Source organism: Lissotriton vulgaris, chromosome 2_1, assembly GCF_964263255.1.
Source record: "Lissotriton vulgaris chromosome 2_1, aLisVul1.2, whole genome shotgun sequence".
Lineage (NCBI taxonomy): Eukaryota > Metazoa > Chordata > Amphibia > Caudata > Salamandridae > Lissotriton > Lissotriton vulgaris.
In genome coordinates this window covers 2,126,851,465-2,126,864,145 of record NC_141687.1, presented here as the reverse complement: position 1 = coordinate 2,126,864,145, position 12,681 = coordinate 2,126,851,465, and the positions used below count along the sequence as shown (strand labels likewise).

The following is a 12,681-nucleotide window of genomic DNA, read 5'->3' as shown; positions in this document are numbered from 1 at the left end:
GCGTTAGGGATAGAATGTGACTGATTCGAATGGGTATAAGTTTGAATAGGTTTGTCCCTCGACACCGGTATAGGGTCTTTTAAAGAAATCCCGGTCCCTACAGTAAGGATACTGTTATCCAAAACATTTTTTTGGCGCTCACTAGAGGACAAGGGACTACCACCAGGATCCGCCAGTATTGGTGCATTATTATCTACAGTCAAGTTATCAGTAGGAAGCAGGTTAAAGTTATCCTCAGGCATAGGAGTATTTCTCAGTCATTCTATGTCATCTATTCCTGACAGAATATTAAATCGGTTATGATTGGGGATCAGGAATGGCCTTGTAGACAGATTATGTCGGAAATTGTGATCCTGTCTTTGAAAATTAGTCCATAATGGAGGATATTGAGTACCTGAAGGCCTAAAGTAGTCATTTTGGGGGTGGAGTGGGGGTCTATAGTAATCAATCGGGGGTAAAGGTAAAAATCTAGGGCGGACATCCTGGAATCGTGAGAAAGAACCTAAGTGATCATCTCGATAGTTTAATTGAGGCCCATGGCAACCCACCTCTTGCCGGGTTACTGGTCTAGTATACTTGTCATAGTGATAAGATCGCAGCCTAAAATTATTAGGGGGGGTTATCAGATTTCTAGGGTGAAAATAGGTCAGATCGTGAGCTGTAATAGCATTGCTGTCCTCGTGGGGAAACCATTCTAAAATGTATCTGACTTCCCTAGCATCTCTAAAGTTTATTATAATAATATCCCCTGTGATGTTTTTTATACTGGGACCTAGCCAGGGGAGACGTCTGGCATATAAAATGTTCTCCGTTCATATTAGGGGGAAGTGGTCGGTTCTTCCTAAGCCAGAATATGACTTTATTTTTTAATTGTGTGTGATTCTCATTTTTGCCATCTTCCAGAGCCGTAACTCCAGTAAGGATTACCACTAGTGGGGCTGCTTCTGGGGCTAGATCTACTTTAAATCTCTTTGAGTAGATTGGCCTTAGTAAGTCTTCCCGTTCATTAGTTGAAGAGGGATTTCCTGGGGGATTAGTTATAGGTTTTCCTGAGGGTTGGGTTTTGGTCCTGCCTGTGCCACCTTGTCGTTGTTTATTGTCTTTTGTAGGGATTTTCCATTGGGTGTTGATTTTGGGGGTTTCGAGATTGATTGTTTTATGGTTTCAGTTTTAGGTTTAGACGCCGGTTGATCAGTTACAATTGGGGGTAGAACAGTGCTATTACTAATGGGAACTAATGATGGTGGTGGCGGGGTTATCTGAACTCCTTCTTTAATTACGTCAATAGCCTGCTCTAGGTATTCCAACTGTTGGGCTATTTTTTGTAACCGTGCTACTAAAGGCAATATAAATGATCTAATTAGCTTTTCTAAGTTACCCAATAAATCATTACTGGAAGGAACTATCAGGAGGTCGGTCAGAGGGAGAGGTGAATCAGTCACTAATACTGATGGAGTAGGAACATTTGGTGGTAAACTCTTCTCCCCCACTTCCTTCTTCTTTTCGGTGGAGGGCCTTGTTGTCGTGAGTTTTTACGGGGTTTGTTACATTTTTTAACAGGCTCTGTTAGTGGTGTCGAAATATCTACCAAAATGTCAGTTTCCTGAATCAGGTTACCTGAGGAGAGAGAATAATTTGTAAGCGGGTCGTTGTTATAGTCGGGAGGGGGAGTAATATCTTGAAGGAGTAAGGGAATACTTTCTCCCAGCGATTTGTCTAACCCTGCACTTTCTTCCTGCACACTAGGTATCGGAGACATTGCTTGCTGCAGCGAGCCCAGTGATGAGCGTTTGTTTTTAATTAGCTCAATGGAACGACGTCTTTTAGCTCTTCGTTCAGCGAGTGCAATCTCTCTGTCGGATGCTACAGTAGCCCTGATGAGAAAGTTATCTAGTGTCCCTTGTTTATCTCCTCCACCTACTAGGGATGTTACTGTGGGGGCAATAGTAGACATTTTACTAGGTAAACACTAAGAATAGTTTCCCAAAACACAGTTGGGGTATTTATATATACGGGCCTATAATAGAACACCTCACACAATTATAAACAGCACAGTTAAGTAGGCTATATTATTAATGGGGAGCCGAGCCCAGGAACATATGACAATAACTGACCTTTCCAAGAGTAAGTCCATGAAACAAAGGGGGGGTGGCCCAGCCCGGCCTCTTCTGGCCTATGAGGGCCTTAGAGGGCCTTAGAGGGCCCGCCCTTTGCCCGGGCTTAGCCCGGCTTGCCCGCGCGCATCCCGCGTACGCGAGGCCTTGGTCTGTAAAATAGGAAATAAAGGTGGGGGCGGGAAGAGGACCACCTGCGGCAAATTAGGCAACGCACTGCCCGCTGGTCCTCGCAGTCCCGCTGGGGTCCAAAGTAAGTCACTAACAGCCCGCTGGAAAAAGTCTCCTACTCGAGCAGCTCCCACGAAGAGGGGGCCGAGAGAAATGGGCTCCAATCCAGGGGGTGAACCACAAGTAAGCACGCCACTCCCGTGGCTTCTGTAACGCAGGAATCCGCCGAGATGGAGTCAGCACGGCACTTTACAATGTTCGGGAGGTGGGGGCGGGAAGAGGACCAGCTGCGGCAGATTAGGCAACGCACTGCCGCTGGTCCTCGCAGTCCCGCTGGGGTCCAAAGTAAGTCACTTAACAGCCCGCTGGAAAAAGTCTCCTACTCCAGCGGGGGCCGCGAGAAATGGGCTCCAATCCAGGGGGTGAACCACAAAATAAGCACGCCACTCCCGTGGAATCTGTACATCATTAACATTGTAAAAGAGACCCCAAAGATGATATGAAGTGAGCAAAGAATAAAGTTGAAACATTTGTTCTGTACATTTTTAACATATGGAAACTACAACATTTTATTGATAGGAAGGTACAAAGTTAGACTGTTAGGTAACTGAAATCTGTTCCAGCTGTGGGCGTACCAGGAGAACGTAGATTCAAGAAAATCTGAATGTCGTGGACTACTGTTGCTCTGTGTTGCTCCAAGATATGTGCTGCGTGAACTGTGCATCATAAGATGTGTGCACCTCTAGAATCTGAGCACTGCCAAATAGAGCACAACCTAGAACTCTGCGGATCCAAATCAGGCACCTCGAAGATATGTGCACGGCGGATGAAGAAGCACAGCAAGAGCACATACTGCCCTAGCCACACAAAGGATACTTTTTAATGAACATTTTGTAATGTCACCTGATTTAAGGCCAAAGCTGAATGCAATAGAAATACGACAGAAGGAATCTAGAACAGAGCTATTTTCTCTCTTTTTTGCAAACCTAACCCTGGTTGAGTCAGATAGCTGTAACAGCTATTGAGCGGTCTGGGTGGAGAGAAAATGTGGGGTAAGGGTGCATGGGATGCATAGGGGGCTTTCCTCATTTTGCAGACTGTACAGACACATTTTCAAACAGTGTGACTCTGGAATGAGTATACTGTAGCTAGAACTTGCAGACAGATTATTTCATAAAGTGGGTAAACAGACTTGCTCGTTTCTTTACACTGCGGAGTTACGCCGTGGATTGTTCATGTACGGAAGAGGCGACATTGCTTGATTTAAACTAAGAGAGAGTAGCAAATTTGTGAGGACTGGGCGAATCCGTCATTGGGGACAGTCCACCTTCTGTGAAGAATAATTACCAGGATCGAGCATCTACCACTTTAGGTGATATTAATATTGGGAATAACGTACCCAGATTATGGAATCCTTCGAATAACGGGATCACTTTTATTATGTTTTCACTTATTATTGAGAGAGAATCAGACTGGTTTTATCTCATATTCAGGATCTTCATAATGGAATAAATATACCTCATGTGTCCACGTTGCTGCTAAGGTTGGCCTGCAGCCATACTTATCACTAACATAAGAAACAGCACTATAACAAGCCCCGAAGAAGTCCCAAGAGGGATGAAACGCGTTGGCAGCAAAGCAATTTTGTGGTGCTCTTAAAAAAAAGAAAAAGGAGTAGTTTCAATAAAGGATTTGATACAACTACAATCAAGATATATGTCTACTTAATAATTAATAGTTTTGTTTAGGAAGTCTTTCTGTTTGTTATACTTGCTCTTATTGTTTCATACAAACTGTATTACATTAGCTATATAAATAAGAATACATGCTTCTCAAGTGCAGGGTCAGTCTTGGATTTGGTAGCGGTGGATCTCTCTCTGCCAAAGTGGGATGTATATGGGTCACATCTCAGACCGTTTGCACAGAGGTTAGAGAATCTACTGAATATGCCGACTTTGTAGTGACATTTGGTGCTGGAACTTTTATATGCTCTGACCCAGATACTTTATAAGTGGAGTATGAGAGTCTGGGGTTATCATTCTGTCTTCTCTTCCATGGCTTCCCATCGAGGCAAGATCAATCTACAAGACTGCCTGTATCACCCACAAAACCTTGCACACTTCCTGCTCTCGATACCTGGCAAATAAACTGAAATTTTCTGGAGGCTCTAGACCATCTCGTAATGCAGAAAATTTAGTGCCTGAGCCCCACCTTCAAAAGGGAAAGATTAATGGCTCAATCCTTCCTAGGCAATGTGGTGAGAATCTGGAACTCGCTTCCTCCATTACTCCGTACCACCACCTATACCCGGACGTTCAAATCCGACCTCAAATCTCTTCTCTTCAAAAGACACTTCCAGAACTAATAATAAGCATGAGGACAATATGAAAACCATACCTTTTCTGTGAGCCAGGAGAAGGCCAGAAAATCTAAATCTGCAACTCCTCTACAGCAGAGCTGCCTTGTTCAGGCCCGCCCGCGAGGAGGAGCAAGCACAGGCCAAAGGGTGAAAGAAGCCAACAGCCAGTTGCAACCCAGAGGCAGAGCCAGTGTATCTCCATGGTGACCACTCACCAGCCAACCCTTACGGGACACAGTATCAAGTGCGCCTATAAACTCTGCTCTGCCGGATGAGTGTTTGCCAAACTCCAAGCTGAGTGCGGAGTGGCAAAAATCCGAAAAGTCTTCCAGCAGAGCGAAGTTTACCGCCCAGCCCTAAAATGATGGTCCTGTATTTTTATTTCTTATAACATGTCTTTTGACAATGAAGTGTGCCTTTATTCACATATTTACTTATACAGTGGCGCCTCTCCCTTATGGGCTTCAGGGCTAAGGTATACTTGTTTTCTGGCGAGTTTTTATTATATCAAAAGTCAATAATATTCTTTTCTTCACTATTGGTATATTAATAAAATAAGAGTGAATAATAATCAATTATTCACTTATGGTATAATAAGAAAATATGACTGAGTGATAATGAGTGAGACTGAATAAGTCAGAATGATTGGCAATGAGTAAGACTGAGAACGCATGAGTCAGGGTGCCTGTGAGTAAATTAGAATGAGTTGACTGAGTGGATCACTCAGACAGACACAGAGTGAGTATGACTGAGTGGATCAGTGAGACAGATGCAGAGTGAGAATGATTGAGACTAAGAATGAGTGAGACAGACTGTGACTGAGTGAGATTGAGTGAGTCACAGTGAGATTGAGCAAGTCATAATGAGTGAGAAATAATGTGACTGAGTGAATCAGTGGGAACAAGTATTTCAGAGGGAGACTAGAAACTGAGAAAAACTGAATGAGAATAAGTAAGTCACTGTGATTTTGAGTGTGGCAGAATGTCAGACTGGGTGGGACTGGGTGAGGCTAAGTGAGAATGAAATTAAATTCATTGAAATACCAGTATTTGTAAAGCACGAACAATTACCCCTAAGGGTGTCAAGGCGCTGGGGGTCGTCAGGAAAATTAAGCAAGCTATTGCTCAGAGGCACATGGTGTTGAGCTAACCTGTCAACTGTGATTGCGCCGTGAGCCCCGGTATTCTGGAGTCAGCCGCCCAGGATGCTGCGCCACACCTATTCCTTGAATGAGTGAGGTGAGTGGGTAAGCGTGAGAATGTCTGAGAGTACATAAGTCAGAGAGACTAAGAGAGTCAGAGTAAGTAAAAATTAGCACAAGTGTGAATGAGAGTAACTGAATGAGACTGAGTGACAATGAGAGAGAGAGAGTAAGACTAAGTGCAAGCGAATATGAGGCTCAGAGAAGACGTCAGGCTCGCTCACTGGAATTTGAGCCAAAGATAATGCTCTAACGCATTTAAAGGTCGCCAGCTGTCACTACACTTGTAATACCCCATTTCATGCTTCACGGGATGTTACTACACTCCTTCTAACAGTTAAGAAAGTGAAGCCTCACTCCGTTGTCCCAATGCCCTGTTTCCTGAACGTTCTCTCTCTTCATTTTAAAAGTAAGAGAGGCAACTTACTCTTTCACTCTGAACTTCTGGACAAATAAACAAAGGAGTGAAAGCCACAGACAGATAAAAAGGAGGTATCTCATGTGGTGGGATGGAGGGGTAGCAGAGAAAAAAGGATATCAGAAAAAAGTCCCACGCACAACACCTTTTTCAGTGCACCCTTGCAGCCAAAAACAAAATAGGTCTTGATGTTGTGGATGAAACTTGCATAGAAAAGGTAGAGGAGAAGAAGTTTGAAACAGGAATGAAAGGATAACAAGCACCTACTCCTAAAAAAAATTCCCTGTGCATGTAAATCACTAACATATTTCTAAATTGTAGTAGCTTTAGTCAGTCACTGATTTGACCAGATACCTCTGTGTCACCAAGAACACTGGCCTCTTTTTCTGGGTATTCAGTTAACATCTTAATGCAGTCTGGGAGTTGGAGTAGTGGGTTACGCCAACTGAACTAGTTCTCTGATTTCTGAAAGGACAACTGAAGAATGGACCAATGCGTCCTTTTTGACATTGAGTCACCTGATACCCTTATCAATAATTCATAATGAATCATTTTAAATGAGTAAAATCTAGTGCATTATCTTATGTAAATAAAAATGTAAATTTTTGTTTGTTCAAAATCGCGAATCTCCGGAAGTTCTTCACCGATTGCTTTGAAATTTTGACACAACGTTGGATTCGAATAAGCACGTGTCCAATACGCGCGTGTTGTTCATCGAGACTACCCTATCAATTTGGTTGCTGTGCAACAACTACAAGGGATGCATAGAGACAATAGTCTATATATATTAGGATGGACAGTTGGTATCAGGATGGCGGACCATGAAGTGGGTAGAGGGAGGGGGGAGGAGTTGGTTCACTTTGCAACATTAAGAAAAGGCGCATAGAGACAATAGTCTAAATATATTAGGATGGAGAGTTGGTGCCAGGATGGCAGACCGGGATGTGAGTTTTAGGGGCGATGAGTTGGTTCACTTTGCAACATTAGCGTGTGTTTATATATACACAAAGTTGGATTCAAATACGCGTGTGTACAATACACGTGTGTTTTTAATCGAAAGGCCGAACAGACCCTATCGATTTGCTTGCTGCTGAACAACTACAAGGGATTGGTGACGTTACAACGCAGGCTATTACAACGCCTGCTGTTACAACACGGTTTTTACATCGCATACCATTACAACGCATAGTGCTTTTAAGCGCGGGATAGTGAATTATTTAATTTACTATTCCAACTCCAGTCCCCGTGGATAGTAGGGAAGGTGTTGGATAGTAAATTAAATATATTCCCTATCCTAGAGCGCCCCCCAGCGCAATGCGTTGTAATGGTTTGCGTTGTAATGGTTGCGTTGTAATGGTAGTGCGTTGTAATGAATGCGTTGTAAGTGGTGTTTCCCACTACAAGGGACGCATAGAGACAATAGTTACAAAAACATATTGTATACCCACAAGCATTGTGAAATTAAACATATTAGAAATGTGTGCTTACTCTTTTGTTTCTCATCCATTTAACCAGACTGAGCCACAGCAACGCCTGGCAGGGTACAGCTAGTCTAGTTTAAAATGGCACCTTAATCTACATTAATAAATATTTTATGAGTCATCTTGGAGTCTCATGGCCTTATAAAGGAACTCAGACTATGACCTTGTGTCTAAGTGGTAGCACAACTCCCCGGCGACTTGCAATAACCTTATATTAAACCCTAGGGGGTACTTTATCCTACATATAGCATATCACGCTGCTTCTGTAGCTAATAATGTACCACCTGGTGAGGGATTTATACTCTGGCCATAATTAGTGTGTTGTTAATTATACTTAGAGCACTTAGAGCAGTGATGACCTTATGGAATGGAACAGTGTCCCACCGAACTGAGCTACACAAGATTAAACTTGTGTTCTCAACCTACTGAATATTTAATTTTGCCACAACACCTTATCAATACATGTAATACTGGCCATGATAATATGGCCTGTAAATATAAAATGTTACAGTTTGTAAGTTTATTGTTCTACTATATTGCACTCTTGGCGAAATCGTGGTTTGATCTGAATCATGCGCAGCAGTACAATTATAGCAGAAAGTATGTAATAAAGAAACGGGCAGTAGGAACCAAACACTGCAACTGGTGCGTCTTTGGTAGATTCTTACCGTATCACTCCACTCTGTCAGGAACCAGCTCTTTGCACAAGTTCCCATGTCACAATTTTCAATATCCTCAGGGCGCAACTTCATGTTGCATTCCTCGTCGTCAACGATATCACCGATATTACTGATGCACTTGACGTCACGTGTCTTCTGTCCCACTCCACATGGCACAGAGCACTGAAATGAAGAGCAAAGCTTGAGTAAATGTAAAACTGAAGTTTATTCGTGAGCTGAAACGAGGAGCACAGCTTGAGTAAATGTACAACTGAAGTATATTCGTGAGCTGAAACGAGGAGCACAGCTTGAGTAAATGTACAACTGAAGTTTATTCGTGAGCTGAAAAGAGGAGCACAGCTTGAGTAAATGTAAAAGTGATGTTCAGTGCTACTAGGGTGTTAGTGTCACAAAATCACGAGCTTTCAAAGCAAAGTATGCGGCTGCTGTATATATCTGACCTTTAATTATTTATTTAAAATAGTTAACAGATATTCTGTTCACCAACCCACGTTAACGGTCGGTTGGTAATACTAATGTTCAGTTAAAATGTGTTTATAAAATGCAGGTCTTGTCACGTATGACCTATATGCACTACCTGAATACATTGCTGGTTCAAAAAGTTATGGGGTTGGATACTTCAAACACTTTTCTGGTCACAAACAGCCCGATTCACAGAATAGGGCAATTTGCAACATGAAAAAATGCATTTTGTATTTATAATTCCCAAATTGCGATTCAGTAACATGTTACTGAATCGTAGTTTGGAATTGCCAATACATCCCGTATGGTATTAAGAAGCGGGGTATTTAGGGCGTCCCTTCCTAATACCGAAATGCAACGGTATGTAAGAATGTTTAGCAACCGCAATGCAGCTGCTAAGCATTCACATTTTACCACCTACTTCAAGTAGGTAGTAACCCATTCGCAAGTGGGATGGGGTCCCTAAGGGCCCTCTTACCCTTTGTGAATGTTCGTAAAACGTTTTTTAAGAGCGGACCAGTGTCTGCTCTTAAAAAATGAAATCTTTTCCTCTTTGTTTTTTAATACCAACCCGTTTTCCTTCAATGAATTTGGGGTGTATTTAAAAAAATAATGGATGCCTTATTTAAAAGCTCTCAAAGACATGGTGGTCTGCTGACCCCAGCAGGCCACCATCCGTGTGATTTTAGCAATTCCTAATGGGTCACAAATGGCGAACTACCTCAATAATAATAATGAGGTAGGTCAATTTGTGACCCCCTAGGAATCATGCATTAGGATAAATGATTAACTAATTGCGATTTGCAGAAAATCGCAATTAGGTAATTGCCATTCCTAACATTGATACACCCAGCCCATGGTTCTCAGACATCCACAGCACTCCATTTCTCCTGCTGCTTTGGAGCAAACTAAAAACTCACGTATACAATGCACTAACTCTGGAACTAACTCTGCGGTGGGTGTAGGTGGCCTTACTACGACAGATTTCTCCGCAACTAGTGCCGAAATTAAAAGTAGGGAATTGCACACAATAGGTGTGAATTAGGCATTCCGAGAAGCGTTAAGCTTCATAAACTGGGCAACGCCTACAAACCTTTACGTTTGTGCACTTTCCAAACTATGATCCCCCCATTTCCTACCCTAGAAATGGTTGGAAATACGCTTCAGTGAAGTATTTCCTGCTCACTGACGGAAAGGAGAACATTAAAACAGATTTAGTTGGAGAGTAGAGGATTGGCTTTTTCAATGGGGACAACAGCTTTTAATACTGTGCGTTTCACAGTGAGCTTAATTCAGCTGGATTGTAATTCTATGGTGAAGAAGAGTTCCACCCACTAGGAATAGGAAGCCAGGAGTGCTGTTACATGACATTCGCTGCAGCAAGCTTTGAAATCTTAATTTGGTTTAGTTTTCCAGGCATGCTACTGGGAATGTATGCGAATTTGAAAAGCAAGTAAATCGCCGCCCTTTGATAGGATAACATTTACGGCCATAGATTTACTGGTCCCCTGTTCAGCATCTCTCCCAATTAAAAAAACATACACATAAAAAAGCAAACTGTTTGTTACATAGTCTAGTAATGTTGCACTACCATTCACCCTGGGCGTAATTGGTGGATGTACCATGTTACAACGCATACTATTACAACTACCTACCGTTACAACGCGACCATTACAACGCATACCATTACAACGCATAGCGCTTTGAGGTGCTGGATAGTGGTAAGTATAATTTACTATTCTAACTCCAGTCCCCGTGGACCCTAGGGAAGGTGTTGGATAGTAAATTATACTTATTCCCTATCCTAGAGCGCCCCCCAGCGCAATGCGTTGTAATGGTATGCGTTGTAAAAGTCGCGTTGTAATGGTAGTGCGGAGTAAAAGATGCGTTGTAACGGGTGTATACCGTAATGGGTGGATCGGGACTACCTGGACGTCCATGGAGTTGGGAACAAACTCCGAGGAACTCCGCCACCCGCCTCCACCTCCCCATTAACAATGATTTAGACTTTAATGAAAAGTAAAATAAAAACCACTACCTGTACTGTGGCGGTCCTGGTCTGCCCTCCTCCTCTTCGTCGCCGTCTCGGGGTAATCCTTGCAAAAACTGTGCATGAGCTCCCTGTGAGAAATGCGCATGCACCATTTTTGCAAGGATTACCCAGAGATGGCGAGGAAGAGGAAGAGGGCAGCCAGGGGACGCCACAGTACAGGTAAGTGGTTTTTATTTAACTTTTCATAAAAGTCTAATTAATTGTTAATAGGGGAGAGGGTGGGGGCTGGCTAACTACGCCACGCTGCAGGGTGTGCGGAGAGTTGCCTACTTCGCCTTCTCCCACGCGGTTAACTACCATGCTCTTATAACAGTCTGCTTTTGTAAAGTTATTTCAATATAAACTTTCTCACATAACAGTTTTCTATTGCAACACATCCCACATTTGAGATGTCTCTTCTAACAAAACAAAATAATTCTCTGAGAAATGCTTTGGTGCTCTGTGGAGGTTCTATGACATGAAATACATAATGTTATACACAATTAAAAATGAGGAGAGAAGGAGAGGGGAGGTGCACACCAACACACCGACTTGTGCAACAACTGGATGAATCCATTAAGCTGTCTTATTGACTGTGGAATGTCTGACTTGCAGGATGTATCTGGCTCACTGCAGCAGATATGGAATTTCCTCTCATTGGGATTGGAAGTTTCAAACTGGAGGTGACACCCTCCATAGCCATGCCACTCAGTGGTTGCTGGGAATTTATAGACTCATACCCCTCCAATTTCACTAGGAGACACCCCTTTTGTCCAAAAAAGGTCCATTGAAATACTCTAGGCTTTACAGAACTAGGGGTACATCACCCTGTGGGAGAGACAAAGATTTTAGATGGAAACTGTCTCAATATCAGGTTCCACTGAAAGACAAGATAAAATGGGCCAGGTTCTCTCTAGTTGTATAAGCAAGTGCAAGACGCCAGTGTGGGGATGTCGGATGCACCGTGAAGGCTATCCAACTGCAGCAATTGTCACCTTTATTGGATTTAATTTCTATAGGTTCTGACAAATCACTTTGTCCCAAGCCCAAAATGATAGGCAAAGAAATGGATTTAGCTTTTTATTCTGAAAGATTAATTAATTGTCATCCACATAATATATGAAGGTGAAGCCATAGGAACAAATGAAGGTGGACAATTACGGAAGATAGAAAACCAAGAAGAAAGGCAGTATCAGCGTCTTGCAGCACTCTCTGCGAAATGTAGGAGGCTCATTAAAGAAAGATTTACAAGAAGAACCAAGATTTACAGGAAGAACCTGCACAATTCAAATGAGAATCCTCTGGTATCGGGACGGTGCAACCTGGACAGTATATTCAATAGTGTAAATGGTTGGTTTCGGGTCATATAGTGCCAGGACTATGGCCGGTCCTTATATGTTCTGTATGATCATTGGCAGGCACTGAACTGTTACTACTATACCCATGACATTTAGTTTTTAGCCTCTGTTTTTTAATAAACACATCTGAGTGGGATCTGTGATGCTGTTCACCTTGATTTCTTTATTTATGATGTGCATTGAGCATATAGTCTAACACAAATGCCCTTTTGCATCAGTTCTTTGTTAAAAGAGCATATTGACGTGTGGAACCAAAGGCTATGGACCACTTGCTGAGCCACCACAGCCATGACGGTATATTCCTTGTATGCATTCTCTAAGAAACTAAGAGAAACCTCACTGCCATGAATGGATTTTGATTGACAGAACATGGCCAAGACAGTACCCCCTGATTCAATTAGGCCC

The 12,681-nt window shown here is 42.6% G+C and overlaps 1 protein-coding gene across 2 annotated transcripts in view; it reads right to left on the bottom strand.

Annotated features, from left to right (window-relative positions):
- THSD4 (thrombospondin type 1 domain containing 4) overlaps positions 1 to 12,681 on the bottom strand; it is a 2,294,989-nt gene that overhangs the window by 103,778 nt on the left and 2,178,530 nt on the right. For both annotated transcript variants that reach the window (XM_086958405.1, XM_086958406.1), the window contains one exon: positions 8,413 to 8,586. In XM_086958405.1, the coding sequence (XP_086814531.1) occupies positions 8,413 to 8,586 (174 nt within the window). The remainder of the gene's footprint in view (positions 1 to 8,412; positions 8,587 to 12,681) is intronic.